Here is a 16,159-nt window from a genome sequence, read left to right on the forward strand (position 1 = left end):
CTTGGCAACTACTTCGTTGACTGCGTCAATAAGACTACTATTCAACCCAAGCCTATGACTGTATTGGTACTTGGGGTTCAAATAATATGCTGAAATTGACATTACATATTGACTAGTTAGTAATATATCCTTCAAATTAACTTTAAAAGATGTAATTGCATAAAAAACAAAGAGTGTACACTCACCAGCCTTATGCAATGGATGCATAAGTTGATTTTCCCAACGCTCCTTGATAATTTTGAGAAAGTGTTTCCTACCTCGTGGATTTGCATTGTAAACACCTTCATTCATCAAGTCTATGGCAACATATAGATGTGGCATGGTTGGTCCCTTGAGAGCAGAATCAACTATATGCAAAACCTTGACCACTAGGTCCAGAAGTTGTACCACTTTATGCAACTTAGACCAAAAGTCATCTGATGAAATGGTAGCTTGTGCTTCCCTACCACCATGGGTATTGGACCCATTCCAGTTGAACCAGTCTTCAGAAGCAAACATTGATCTCAGTCCAGACTTCTTGGTCTCTATACTCTTGAGTGCAATGTAGTTGGTGGCGAATCTAGTTATGCCTGGCCTCACTAAGTCACCCCCACACTTCTCCCTCAAGATGTTTAGTGCAAACCCATGGTTGTAGACAAAGTTGGTCATTTGCCTTGCCTTTTCCACAACATGTTGTACCAATTTGATCTTTCCCATGTCCTTCAACATGAGGTCTATACAATGGGCAGCACATGGAGTCCAAAACAACCGGTACTTATTGTTTTGCATCAACCTCTCACCGGCACTCTTGTAGTTGCTTCCGTTGTCTGTTACAATTTGGACAACGTTCCTCACTCCTACAGCTTCTACCACTTCCTTCAGCAATTTGTAGATATACTTTGCATCCTTTTTCTCCTTGGATGCATCAACAGACTTCAGAAAGACTGTTCTCCCATCACAATACACCATAAAGTTGATGATGGACTTTCTTGTAGGACCAGTCCAACCATCACACATTATGGTCACCCCATAGTTCTCCCACAACCCCCTCATTTCATTGATGTAGTCTTCAAGCTCTCTCTTTTGCTGGGGCAAATACACCTTCATAATCTCATATGGGGTGGGCCCCTTATACCCTGGGCTAGCCTCAGCAATGGAATCTATCATAGTCTGATAAAAGGGGCCTTGTGCTGTGTTTGCTGGGATGGTATGGTTTAACATCCACTTAGCTATAGATTCTTTCACCATCCCCTTCAGATTTTTCCATGCTCCCTTGATTTTTGGTTGTTTGTTGCCTTTCTTTCTATAAACACCAGGTGCTTGGTGAAGTACTGGGTCATCTCGTGGTAGTGGAGGCGGAGGGGGAGCTGCCCTCGTACTCTGTGATCTCCTAAAGGGATTAGGCAACCCACCTCCTCCACTACCACTAGCACCAGCTCTAGAGGTACCAGCTCCTCCACTACCACCAACTCTCTGTCTCTCCTGATCCTCATGATAATTGGCTCTGCTCATCATCTGTGCTCGTCTCCAATCCCTAGCCTCTCGCTCAGTCTCTATATCATCAGAAACATAGACATCATCACTGTCATCATCATCATCATCACGATGGCCTGATTGGCCTCCCGCTGTACACCTCACTGCTTCCTCAAGATCTACTCTTGCCTTCTCCCTTTGAGCCTTCCTCTTACTCCCTCCCTTCATGTAATCAATGACAGCCCTAGATACCTCCACAGGGACCATATGACATGCGACCACTTCAGGAGAATTCCCAGCTAGATGTTGTTTGAGTCTAGTGGCACCACCTCCCAAAAATTGCATGTGACAATAGTTGCATTGGGGTTTTCTTTTATCCCCATCAATTGGAGTGTCATGCAACCATGCAATGTCACCCCTAGTTCGCCTGGGTGTGCTCCCCTCCCCCTGGGTCTTGGCCGGCTGCCTCTGCCCCTCTTGCCTCTGGCTCTATCGTTTACCACGGTCCGCCATAATCGGACTAGTTTACTGTTGCATGAAGAAAAGACAATTCATTAATCACTGAAGCACATCAATTCTTTTAGTTTAAATGTTTAAGAATTAAGATTTAAGAGCACTAACACAAGTATATAAGTATATAACTATTTAGTATTTTTTCCCTAACTCTCATATTTTTCTCATATTTAAAAACAATTTTTAAAAATATTTTTCAAATAAATATTGGCCTACCACAACAAAACCGAAATTTTATGCAAATGGGCAGCAATAAAACAACATGTAGAATTTACTTATAGCTATTTTGTATTTTTCCCCTAACCCTCATATTTTTCTCATATTTAAAAATAATTTTTAAAAATATTTTTCAAATAATTATTGGCCTAGCACAACAAAATCGAAAAGATATGTAAATGAGCAGCAATTAAGAAGTATGTACAATTTACTTTTATATTTGTCAGTAACTTTAAAACAAAAACCTCATAATTTTTCCTATTTTTTGCTATTTTTTTCAATTTTTTAAATAATTTTTATAATTTTTGAAAATTAAAATAATTATTATTGGCAGAAAAATATTTTTGACACCGTGAGGCCGTAGATCAGCCAATGGTGTCTAACATATATTTAATTCATCACCATACAATATACATAACCCCTATTATTTTTTGATTTTTGTTGTAAATAAATCCAATTTTTGAAGCAGAAAAATAAAAAAAGAATACATATACCAAAAAAAAATTTCGACACCGTGAAGTCATAGATCGGCTTCTGGTGTCTAACATATATTTATTTCATCACAAACAAACATGTTGATCATGCATTTCCCTAAAAAAAAATCAATTTTGAGAATATGGTTTTACCTGGAATAGTGGATAGGCTTCACAGATGTGCTAAGAAGTTTGTATCTTGTGTTCTCCAAGCTGTTCCGGCGTAGATGCGGCGAGGATTCCAGTGGGAAGTGGAAGAATGGAGAAGAAATGAGCAAAAGTGCCAAAAACCAAGCAAAAACAAGGAAACCAGAGCTGTTTCTCAGTCTCGGTCGAAATTTCGACCGAGACTGACGAAATATGCTCCTTTATTAAAAGCAGTTTGGACGAGAAATTCGAAATCTTGCGAGATTTTGAACATATCTCGAGATCTCAAAATTTTGAGAATTTCGCTCGAGTTTTTGTATTTTTTTGATTCGAGGTGGTATTTTGTTTTGAGAAGGTCGAAATATCCGAAATTTCTGAAATCTCGATCGAGATTTCGCGAGATTTTGAACAATGCACCAGGGTAGTTACAAATCCTCACAATTTGTGGAGAATAACAAATCATGGGCTCCAAAAAGCTGAAAAGATACAGTTCTGGAACCTCCTTAAATTTTGTCTGCTGATGCCTAATGAGCTGCACTAACTGTGACTTGTGTATAGCTTCCTAACCTGAAGAAAACGTGTCCTGAAATAGCCTAAAATATATGTTTACCTCTGCAAATAAGTAGCCTGTCTTCTTATTTTATTGCTTGGCATTAAATTGCTTTTCTCTTGCTCCCCCTTCTCTCTGATGAGTAATTTCTTCTATGCGAGTTGCTGCACTGTGCAACAATTTCAGCAAGCCATTATGGGATGTTATAGCATATATGGTATCAAGTGTACCTTTGCCTACACCTGGGAAAGATCGAGTACTTTTTGCTATTGAGAACTGTCTGCTTTCTGTTGAGGCTCCACCGAAGGATGGACTCCCTCATGCTGATGTATGCAAATCTCTTCTCTTCAATTGACCTTAAGCTTCTAGTTTTTGCTGATCATTCCATCATGTTATTTATATGAACAAAATTGAAGTTCAACCATGCCATTTGATAAACACTGTTTGTTTAACTGTACAGATATCCTTTCAGCCACTTGTTCAATGCTTGGATGTTGACAACTTAATTAGGCTTTTCACTGCTGTGTTGCTTGAAAGGAGAATTTTGCTCCGGTCAAACAAGTACCTCTCTGACTCTTCTAATAGTTGCTTGTGCTCTCTATGGTTCTTTGAATATAATTGTTTTTTGTTGCATTTTGCTGTATAATGTGTGCAAAATCTTTCCTCATGGACCTCATTCACCATCTTAAGGTATGGACATTATAAGTAGTTCAACTGAGGACATCTATGATGTACAGCAAACCAGCCATAGTCTCACTAAACCAATGGTTCCTGGAGAAGTTTACCTTTCAGAGCCTTTTACTGGCATATGGGAACAAACTTCAATAGATACCCAAGAAAAATGTGGTGACAATGTATATCATTTAAAAGGAAAGTTGGTCTGGAGAATCCAACTTCAATTCTGTAACTATGTACTTACATGCATGGAATCAATTCTTTTCTTAGTTTTTTGGCATTTTACAATTAACTGCTACTTTAAACAACTTCTTAAGATACAAATCCCCATACAAATCTATTGTTCAAAACCTGTTTAACTGAAAGAGCCAATATTTTATATAAAAAAGAACGAAAACTGAAAGGGAAAATAAAAAAATATACTTCTGCAGCTTTGAATCTTGTTGTGTCTCAACTCTCAACCCAAAATAATTTTCTAAATACATCTCACACCCAATAACACTTGTATAGGTTCCTAAATTGATTTCTAGTCTTTTAAGACTCATAGGCTCCAAAATATGGGAAGCCTGGAAAAAATAATTATATAGCCAACTTTTCGATAAAGCTTTCCACAAACTATTCTCATGCTTTAGATCTATGACAAATTTAACATTTACGGAAGAACGCACCATCCTAAATTTATCATTGATAATGACGACAAGTGACAACTATATCAATGCTCATGGTGGACATACCTGATGGTGGTGATAGCAGTCCAATACTTATTAAGCAATGTCACATAAACTCAAAGATAGAGCATTTTTATTATCTTACAGACTTGACTGCATCATCTATGTAGGCTATTTTGCAATCTTCAGCGTCATTAATGTTGGTGTTTCAGATAGGATAACCAACAAGAAAAATAAACAAGGTAGACAACAAAGAGCAGTAGTGTGGCAGTCCTCCTACTATAATATATAATATAGGCAGTCCTCTCCTATAATATATATTAGAGAGTAGCCATCGGCAGTCCTCTCCTATAGTATATATTATGGTAATCATATTACAAGCACAAGGAAGTATGCCCTTTTGCAACTTGTGGTAGAATAAAGAGAAACCAATAAACATAAAACTACCACAGGGAAGGACAAGAATATCCTTGTCCCCTGTGGTAGCACATAATACATCTCAACACTCCCTGTCAAGCCGGAGCTTATATATCACATATGCCCAACTTGGAATATCCTTCGAGAAAAGTAGGCCGAAACAGTGCCTTGGTGTAGAAATGCCCCAACTGGTTACCAGTTTAACAAACGGTGTAGCAATCAACCGCTTCATAATAACATTTCTAACAAAGTGACAACCAACTTTAATGTGTTTGGTCCGTTCATGGAACACCGGATTGCTTGCAATATAGATGGCTGCCTGGTTATCACAAAACATATCAATTGGCTTGGTAGTAGAAAACCCAAACTCCTGTAGAAGAGACTTCACCGACAACAATTCAGTAGCAGTGTGAGCCATAGCTCTGTATTCAGATTCAGCACTCGACCTACCAACCGTTGTCTATTTCTTACTCTGCCAAGTAATGAGATTTCCCCTGACAAAGGTACATCACCCACTAATAGAGCTATCACCTGAGCACCAGCCCAGTCAGCATCAGAATACCCAATAAGATCAACATTTTTATTAGGTCTGTATATCCCAAAGCACATTTGAGATAACATAAAATCCAACATGCTGCCTCCCGATGAGCCTGTTTGGGTGTCTTTATAAATTTGCTGATAATTCCCACAATAAAAGAAATATCTGGTCTAGTTACAGGAAGGTAAATAAGTTCCTCACAAGCTGTCTGTACTGATGTTTATCTACAAAGTCCTCACCATCATTAGTCCCAAATTTCTGATGTCGATCGATCGGTGTATTAGTAGGGTTAGAACCTAACATCCCAGTCAGACAAAAATCGAGCACATACTTTCTCTGAGGAAGGCTAATGCCTTTGCTTTATGCAGTTTGAACACCTTACCAGAACTCTCCCCCTGAGCAACATACCCAGGAGGTTGCGCCATATAAATTTCCTCTAGAAATCACCATAAAGGAAAGAATTTTTAATATCAAGCTGATACAATGGCCAATTAAGATTTAACGACAATAGATTTAAGTATCCAAACAGAGTTCAACCGAGTAACGGGGGAAAATGTCTCAAAATAGTCGACACCATATGTCTCTGTACCTTTTTGCAACTAACCGAGCCTTTAGCCGCTTGGCAGAGCCATCAGGATTATAATTGATAGTATACACCCAATGACACTGCATGACCTCCTCATCTAGAGGGAGGTCAACCAAAGTCCATGTGTTACGAGAAAGTAAAGCCTCCATCTCCACATCCATAGCAGGTTTCCACCCAGTATGAGAAAGTGCCTCAAGATGGGTTTAATGAACAGCATGAGTGGACAAGGATAAAGCAAAACTATGAAGAGAGGATGGAAGATGAGACACATAAAAGTCATCAATAGGATAGGCAACTACATGACACTGTGTATAAGAACGTTTGCCTTTGCGTAATGCAGTGGGAAGATCATCGGGTGAAGAGGAGGAACCAAGAACTTCATCCACAGGAGCTGACTGAGAAGAGGGCAAAGAAGAAGTAGAAACAGGAACAAGAGCAGATGGCTTAGGGCATAGTTGGTAGACTTGCAGTGGCACTAGTTGAGTGTGGGATGAAATATCCAAGAGAGGAACCATTGCAAGTATTGGTGGAGACTTAAAAATGTCAGTTGCTAGCTTGCGAATGTTGCCGATTAATGGGATCAAAACAGCAATAACCCTTCTGAGTATGTGAATACCCAAGAAAAACACATTGAATTGCACGGGGAGATATTTTGTCAAAACCCGGTCATAAAACATGAACAAAGGAAGTGCAGCCAAAAACATGAGGTGCTAAGGAAATAATTTGGATTGAGGAAAAGCAGATTTATTCTGAGGAACATAAGAAGGCATGCAATTAATCAAATAACAAGCGGTTAACATCATCCCCCCCCCCCCCCCCCCCCCCCCAAAAAAAAAAAAAAAAAAAAAAAAAACACTTTTGGGAACATTTATATGAAACAACAATGGACGAGCAATTTCTAAGGGGTATCAGAGCAATTAGTTTGATGTAAAATACCATGCTCAAAGCAAAAAGAAGATATGACAGTTTGTGCATTCCAATGCATTGTCAGAACGAAAATTTTTTAATAGATGCATCAAACTGAGTTTTTATTTCATTATAAAAAGCTTTAAATATAGATAAAAACTCAGAACGATTCTTCAACAAAATATAACCAAGTTAGGCAAGATTGATCGTTCACAAATGCAACAAAATACATAAACCCAGACCGACTCTGAACACAACACGGATCCCACACATCTGAATGGATTAAAGAAAACAAAGAAGAACTCGTAGAAACATCCCACGTGGGAAAGGAAGCGGGGTGATGTTTGCCAAATTTGTAAGCTTTACACTCTATTCTTGATGTAGACTTGCACTTAGGAATCATCTTCTAGTGCTTGGAGAGTGACGAATGACCTAATAGACGATGCCAATCAAACAAAGAAACAGAACCAGATGAAGCAGATGCATCAGTAGAAAAAGAATAGCTAGGAAGATAATATAGACCACCTTTCTCATGCCCTCCACTAATCGTCCTCCCGGTATGAAGATCCTGGAAGACACAATAAAGATAGAAAGAAACAGAGCAATTTAATGGCTTTAGTAATTTGATTACAGAAAACGAATTCAAAGGTAACTGTGGAACATGAAGAACCGAAGATAGTGATAAAGAAGAGGTGGGAGAAACAACACCATGACCGGAAACCTGAGTAGACGCACCATTAGCAAGAATAACCCAAGAGGGATGGCTAGTTTTATAAAGAGAAGAAAAGATATCAGACTTATCGGTCAAGTGATTGGATGCTCCAGAGTCAATCATCGAAGTGGTAGGAGAGGAGGAAGCAAGAAGCGCAGTAGTACGTGTGTAGGCAAGAATGGTAGAAGATGAAGGAGTGGTGGCCTCAAGTTGCTGAAGACATTTGAGAAGTTGGTTATAATCATTTTGAGATGTAGAGCTTGATGGACCAGCTCCAGGAGTAGAGGTAGTATTGATTTCATTAGATAAAACCACATCAGAAGACCCGTCTGTCACAACGACATTAGCTAACCACTGGGCCCACTCAAATACGATATTTCACTCAGCACTAGTCAATAGTATGATTGGGCTTTTACTACAATGAGAGCATTGACGGAAAGGATGAGTCAACTGCTGTCCTCCTCGACCACCAACACCATGTCCTCTCCCTCCTAAACCACGACCTCGACTAAGAAAGCCTGAACCTCAGCCATGACCACCACTATTAGAAACAAATGCAGAACTATCATAGGTTGAAGAGGCAGAATCAGACTTAGCAAGGGGAGGAGAGACAATACGCTGAATCCGACAAAGTGCTTCATTTACTGACGGTACCCTTTCTCCAGTGAGGAGCTGACTTCTCTGTTTTCAGACTGAAAATTTCGGATCCAAATCAGGGAGGAATTTAACAACTTGGAACTCTTCACGCTGGGACTTGAGCATTGCAATATCAGTAGATAAAGGTTGATAGACATTCAATTCTTCCCTCAGGCCTTTAAGAGTATTGTAGTATTTACTTAAAGACTTCCCACTCTGTTTGAAAGAGAATCTTTTCATATAAATCATAAATTCGAGACAAATTTCTATCATGGGAGATTGGGAGTTACTCTCTGAGGTCATCCCAGACACCTTTGACAGTGGTGTGGAACATCACATTAGCAGGCCACAGACAGGTCCATGCTGTTCCACAACCAGACAAAATTTGTATTGGTCTCACACATCATTATGTTTAGCATCTCAAGGAAAGGTGGGGAGGAAGTCAGATAGTATAATTTTCCCGTTTATAAGAACCATTGTCAGCAAACCAGTTATAAGGAAAGAAAAATAGATGCAAAACCTTCAAAATTTCAGAAAGGAGAAATTTGAGCCAAAATGACAATCTTTTCATTCAAAAAAAAATCCAGAATAGTTCATAACAAGGAGTGTGCATATTAGTCCAAATCAGAGGGGAAAAGGAAGAAGAAATAGCCAGGAAGATGATTTTAGTTGGTTTATGGGGCATACAAGTTGATCCATCAAACCGGCCATCAATGATCAAAGTGGTGGATATGTTAGAAGGAAACCTTGGATCTTTGCAAATTCCTCCTAAGCCTTTATTATCTTCTCCTCCAAGATAATTGGGTTGTTTTTTTTTACTAGATTAATATTTTAAATACGTTGCTTTTCCATATATTTATTGTAGATGACATTCTTAGTATCCAAAAAGAAAACTTGTATTTCTCATGGGGGATTTAGATGGGAACGTCCCCTACATTTACTGATTAGAAATCAACTGGGGTACAGAACACAGAGAAGGACTTCTGAGACAAAAGAAATACCACAATTAACAAGGACTAAGGCCACAAGACACAACCTACTGCAAGGGGAGAACCAACAACAATACCACACCAGATTTTCAGTTGATGTCAACAGTAAAAATATTTAGACCACAATACCAGTACCGTAGCCACAATAGGTCACACTAGCAGTACCTCTGTCACAATAGATCACACTATCAGTACAACAACAACAACAACAATTACTAAACCTTATCCCAACTAAATGGGGTCGACTACATTAATCCGTTCCACGACAAAGTATAAATAATAAAAGCAGAAAGAAAGGAACACAACAACCTAAACAACTCAGCAATAACGACAACAGAAACAACAACATACTCTTATCCCAACTAAATGGGGTCGGCCACGTGGATCCTTGCTCTCCAATCAGCTTTATTCCACGTCATACAAGATATGAGTCCTAATCTATGCACGTCTTTTCCCACCACTTCTCCTATGGTTAATCTAGGCCTGTCCTGGCTCTTTTAGTCCCTTCAATCTAAATCAAATCATTCTTTCGTACTGGTGCATCACAAGGCCTCTGTTGGACATGGCCATGCTACCTTAGACGACTCTCTCGTAGCTTATCATGATTCGTGGATACTCCCAACTCTGCTCTAATATGGTCTTTCCTTTCTCTATTCTTCCTAGTTTTGCCACACATCCATCTCAACATCCTCATCTCCGCTACACTTGGTTTTTCTAGCTGCCCAACATCTGCACCATACATCATAGTCAGATGAATGACAGTCCTATAAAATCTTCTCTTAAGATTTAAAGGAATATGCCAATCACATAGCACTCCGGATGCATCTCTTCATCCATCCTATTTTAATCCTCTTGGAAACATCATCCTCTACATCACCTTCTTTATTTACGATTTAGACCAAGTATTGAAAATAGAAACATTGTGGGATCTCCTTCTCAACAATATTCACCACCTCATTAACCGTCCTAGTGTGGCTAAAGTTACACACCACATACTCCGTCTTTGTTCTACTTATCTTAAGACCCTTTGATTCCAATGTTGATCTCCATAACTTCAATTTGATGTTAATCCCCCTCCTTTGTCTCATGTACCAGAACAATATCATCAGCAAAAAGTATACACCAAGGGATTTCATCTTGTATGCCTTTGGTTAAATCATCCATGATAAGCGCAAACAAATGAGGGCTTAAGGCTGATCCTTGGTGTAACCCAATTGTAATTAGGAATTCAATACCTTGACCCCCCACAATTCTTACGCTAGTCACTACACCATCATACATATCTTTAAAATATGTCCACATATATACATGACACCCCTCTCTTCTCCAGTATTTGCCAGATTAACTCTCTAGGGACTCACTTTGTTGTAGGCTTTTTTTTTAGGTCAATAAAGACCATATGGAGATCCTTCCTTCCCTCTCTATATCTTTCCATGAGTCTCCTAAGTAGGAAAATAGCTTCCATCGTGGATCTTCTTGGCATAAAACCAAATTGGTTCTCCGATATGGTAGTTTCCTTTCTTAGGTGGGTTTCAATAATCCTCTCCAATAACTTCATCGTATGACAACAGATCGCAATTGTAGTATTGTAGCAATAATATTTGTAACAAAACCAAAGAGAAAGCAAAACAGAATCTATGAAGAGAAGAGAGAGGAACGAAGAGATAGAGAGCGAACGATGGAAGAGAGGATGTGCTAAACCATGATAGATTTTTTTTTGGTGAATAAAAAATTCATTACTAAAGGAAAAAGAGGGGGGGGATATACAAGGGGGAAAAGGGGGGGAGGAGAGCAAGACAAGCCTCAAGCCCTAGGAAGAAGGGCTAGAAGGCCTAAAAAGAGAAACATCTGATCCCTAGCAGACAACAATGAGCCTGTTCCTTAGGGAATCAAAAAGGGGACAATGAGGAGCGAATGAAGCTTAGAGGAAACATAAAAAAGATGGCTTTCCAAATCAAGTCAAAAGAGCAAGTGTTGGAGGTCCATCTTCAAAGATTCCTCTCCATCCAAGTGTGAGATTAAACAGCCCTGAACACAAGCTTACCAATTGTATCATAGATAGAGCTACCAGAAAAGGTCATGTCAACCAAAGCCATTCCCGGGCGAAGGGAAGAGGCCTCCTACGACTGAGCCAGAGGGAGCTCAAGGCTTTTTCCTAGATAGTGGAAGTAAAAGGACAGGAGAAGAAAAGGTGGTCGTTATCCTCAAAGCCATTCCAACAAAAAATGTAGGAGGAGGAAATAGGGATGTTGTGGTGAAGGAGGAAAGCTTGGGTGGGGAGGCAAAGGCTAAGTCTTCTCCAGATTGTGAAGCTGTGGCGGGGGATGTGGCCTTTAAACCAAAACTAATTTGTGCCAAAGGATAGTTGGGGCTGGGGATCTGACAAAATTTCAGGCAGATCTGAAGCTAAAATGTCCATTAGGGGAGGGGAGCCAAAAAACCTTATCTGCACGAGAGGGGAGAGGAGGGGGAATGTGGGGGGGGGGGGATGGAGAGGACCAGACCTGGGAAAGACGGGGGGGAGAGAGAAGGGGGGGGGGACCAAGAACGATTAGAGATGATAGAGGAGAGAGGAGCTGATTTGGGGATCCCTGAAGAGTAAACCAACCGAGCCCCAATTAAGTTGTAAAGGACTCCAAGGGGGTGCCAGGGATCAAGCTAGAGGGAGATGGAGGACCCGCCGGCAATCACAGAGGAAGTTGCACTGAGGGCGGGGGGCAAAGGAGAAGGATTTAGACTTGTCTATTGTGGTGTTGCTCTATTCTATTTATTGGAGACTAGACAGGCTCTTATTGGGAATTCTACTAAGAGTCAAAGTACAATTGCAATAGGAGTAGGAAATAAAATATGACACAAACTAGACTTAACCTAAAACCATCTCCATCCAAAAGAAAACATCTCAATTTCGTGTAAAATCCCTCTCATTTTAACCCTTCAAATTTCCCTGAGGGAAGTTCAACTCTTAGATCTTTATGCTTTAGAACCTACTTGCAAAAGAGGTCATTCTCTAGCATCTGTTCGGTTGACCATTGATGAACCTGCTTTGACAAGCTTTTATGAGTGATGCATTGATTCCAAATAGACGAGGCACTCTAAACTGAAAACTAGGTGATTGACAGATTCGCAATGGACTCTGCAAGTAAATAGTGGTTAGGAATTGTTGTTGTGTGTTGACATATAATGTTGTAGGATTGTAGCCCTTTACAGCTCGAGCTCTTTGGGAAAAGCGGTTATAACATGTATCAGAACCAGCAGGCCGGGTGTTCGATCCTTGGTAAGTGTGAGGGGTTTGTGTTATGTGTTGTTGTGCCCCTTCGTGCCATGTGATGGTGTCACGTGCATAGCCATGTCTATGTATGAGCCTGCATGTGCGCGGGGGGGGGGGGGGAGGTGGTGTTGTGTGTTGATAATATACATTGTTGTAGCCCTTACTTAACAGCTTGACCTTTTGGGATAAGGGGTTGTAACAGGAATTATGTCAGAACATCCCAGCAAGGGTATTGGATCAACAAAAAATCATGTATTTGCCTTTGTGGAATAATCGTTGCCCTGCATATCAATTAAATTCAACTCTCCCCTGCATTTAGTTCCTTTATTTTGCTGGTAATCTTGATGACCATGCTCATATCTGCAAGAATTTTTTCAAACATGGTTTCACTTATGAGCTGGTTTGGAAGTAGTTCTTTATGATTATGAATGCTCTCTGACTTATCTAGTTGATGCTTTTTGCCTCTTAATATTCTACTACTATTTATAATACACAGTTTCCTTCTTATAGGTGTGAAACTTGTTTCAGTAGTTCATTACCTGGAAATTTTCAAAACTTGAATTATCATTTCCATGTTATGTGCCATCTTGACTATTCCTTTGAGAACCGTTTACCTTTAATTTTGAACAGGTATTCACTTTTAACGCTTGTATCAGAGGCAATTTGCCATTTAATATATCCCTTCAGATGGCAGGTAAGCTTTGAAGCTACAGCCCCTACAACTATTTAATTAGAAAAGAATTTCTTGTCTCTTAAATACATGCTGTATATGTTCATATTCCTATGGCAACATAATGTCTGAAATATGTTTTAGCTGCCACTTAGATTGGTTAGTATTTTAATTGATTCTGTGAATGGTTAATGCTTATGCAGTAATGAGTAGTGACACCTTCATTTAAATTTTTAGATAAGCTCGTCTAATCTTTGGATTTTTTTTTTCGTGCTGAAGCATGTCTACATTCCATTACTATTTTTCAGTGGAGTGGACTACATTGACGCTCCTACACCTTACATGATGGGTCTTCATTCAGGTGTTGACACAACTGGTCTGACTATGGATGGTGTAAGTTTCTTACCTCTAACTCTCTAAGATATCATGGATATCTCATATCCTTTTACTTGTAATGCATGATACTGTCTTTTTATTTGGGTTCAATGATGATAAATATATAGTTAATTAATGAAGATATTTAGAATTCATTCATGAAAGTACGGTATCCATTACTAGACAATGGAAAACATCAAGTAAACCAAATCAGCACAAAACGCCCGTCCATCCTATTTAGAAGCGACCTCTCTAATGAACTAGGTCAGCCTAAGGCTGAGCAATGTTCATGGAGCTGCCACCACGTCATTTCTTAACTGCACTTGTAAATTCAATGCCAGATAATTACAACTGGATCTGCATCCTCTGTCTGCCACTGCTCCCTTGATCTCCATCAGAGTCACATGATTTACCTTTATGGCCTTTCACCCTCTACTTTGACCTCTTGTGATATCTAGATTCCCTCTCCTGGGGGTGGGGCCAGTACCCCTCAGCTTCCACACCTTAGTCTTTCACATGTATATTTACAAGAAGTAAGTTTGTTATTTAATGGCTAATAATTGGTTCAGTCACCATTTGAATTATCTTTGTGTGTCTAGGGTAGGAGTATGCTCTGAGAGAGGACTTCAGAGAACGATGGGCCAAATGGTGATAAAGCAACATACTTGTCAAAGCAACTAGGTGACCCAAGGCATTTATGGGGCGCTTAAGATAACCGCGAGTTGCTCCCATTGGTTCTACATCTAAGACGCATCAAAACTAATAGGAAGTAGTGAATTCAACTCTTCATACACATGAAAAATCAAGAATGGCGGAATGATGCCTTCCTCCTCTCCACCAACTCCTCCACCTGGTTCTCCTATCGGCTCTGCCATCCCTCTCTCCCCTCTCTCTTCCGGCCAACCCAAATGGAACACTCTCTTCAATTCCTCCCACCAACCCTCCCTCTCATCCGCTGGTCTCCCCCTCCATTTTGTTGCTCCTTTTGTTGTTGGGACTACTAAGGTAGCCGTCTGCTCCTCTGGTACTCTCGATGTCGAAGCTCAGCTCTGGGAATCCTAACTTGTTGGCCACTTTTTGGGCTCCAGACCTCCTTTTCACATTGTCAAAGCGTCCCTTTCTAAACAATGGAGAATCAATGGCACTCTCGACACTCACCTCCTTGATAATGGCTTCTTCATCTTCAAGTTCTCGGATGATCTCGATAAGAACTGAGTGCTCGAGGGTGGCCCTTATTAAGTTGGGAAGAAACCCATTTTTCTCAGACAGTGGCACCGTCATCTGCAGCTTCGCAGGGTCGATCTCTCGACAATCCCCCTCTAGGTCTCTCTTCCAGGACTCCCTCTCCACTACTGGTGCGCTGATGGTCTCAGCACTGTGGGCTCTGTGTTGGGAAAGCCATTGTTCTCAGATGTGCGCACAATGCGGAAGTTACGTCTGGCTTTTGCTCGTATCTGCGTGGAAGTGCCTGCCGATGAACCTCTGCCTTCCTTCATCACTGTGAATGAAGGGGAAGATTTTTCTTTTGAACAGGAAATCCCACTACGAGTGGAAGCCTCCTCAATGGTTGATTTGCAAGAAATTTGGACACGATTCTGCCCTCTGCTCTCCTCCGGTGTCTATTCCTCTACCTGAGAACCACATCTCGACCTCTGAAGCTCCATCTAGGTTTGTTTCCCAATACAGAGGCAGAGCCAGGTCCAGAGTTCGCTGCCGGCCTCTTAGCCGTGCTCCGGCTGTTCCCCAAGACAGTATCTTGGGTAACCCTGCTTTATCCATTGGGCAAAATCCGTTTGCTGCTTTATCTGACGATGGACTTTTGGAGTCTGATCTTGGTACTTGCATCGAGAAGTCCCTTGACTCTACTGCTCCCCGTAGCAGATCGCGTATGGCATCGCTGATGGCTGAAGACCTGCCTGACACCATTGGTGACCAAGCCTTTGTCGCTCAGACGTTGTTGACGACTCCCACCTCCCTGCCTCTTGCTCTCCCGTTGGAACCTGCGTCAGTTTCATCGACTGTTCTCGCTGTTCCTTCTTCTACGAAAGACCTTGAGATTCCCTCTCTCACTGCTTCTCCCGATATTTACCCCCTGGCTGTTCCTTCTGTGGGGCCCTCTGCTACTTTGCTTTCTCCCTTATCTCTATCCCCTGTGACCCAAATCCCTAAAAAGCCCTCCACGAAAAAAACAAAAAACCATAAGAAAAAAAAATCCAAGAAGTCGTCATCTCCTGTGGTCACTGTTTTTGACCCATTAAGCCTTTCTTCTGAACCACCTGGGTCGGGTATTTTGGCTGGGGAAACTGGGGTATCCAAAAAGACTCCTTCATCCCCTTTACCCGATCCTTCCCCCCTATCCAACATCCCC

The 16,159-nt window shown here is 40.7% G+C and overlaps 1 protein-coding gene across 2 annotated transcripts in view; it reads left to right on the top strand.

Annotated features, from left to right (window-relative positions):
* Window positions 1-16,159, top strand: part of LOC122664099 (DENN domain and WD repeat-containing protein SCD1) — a 149,869-nt gene that overhangs the window by 41,469 nt on the left and 92,241 nt on the right. For both annotated transcript variants that reach the window (XM_043859789.1, XM_043859788.1), the window contains exons 4-7: window positions 3,538-3,679; window positions 3,812-3,912; window positions 13,377-13,440; window positions 13,696-13,809. In XM_043859789.1, the coding sequence (XP_043715724.1) occupies window positions 3,538-3,679; window positions 3,812-3,912; window positions 13,377-13,440; window positions 13,696-13,809 (421 nt within the window). The remainder of the gene's footprint in view (window positions 1-3,537; window positions 3,680-3,811; window positions 3,913-13,376; window positions 13,441-13,695; window positions 13,810-16,159) is intronic.

This window comes from Telopea speciosissima, chromosome 6 (assembly GCF_018873765.1).
Source record: "Telopea speciosissima isolate NSW1024214 ecotype Mountain lineage chromosome 6, Tspe_v1, whole genome shotgun sequence".
In the NCBI taxonomy this organism is placed as follows: Eukaryota; Viridiplantae; Streptophyta; class Magnoliopsida; order Proteales; family Proteaceae; genus Telopea; species Telopea speciosissima.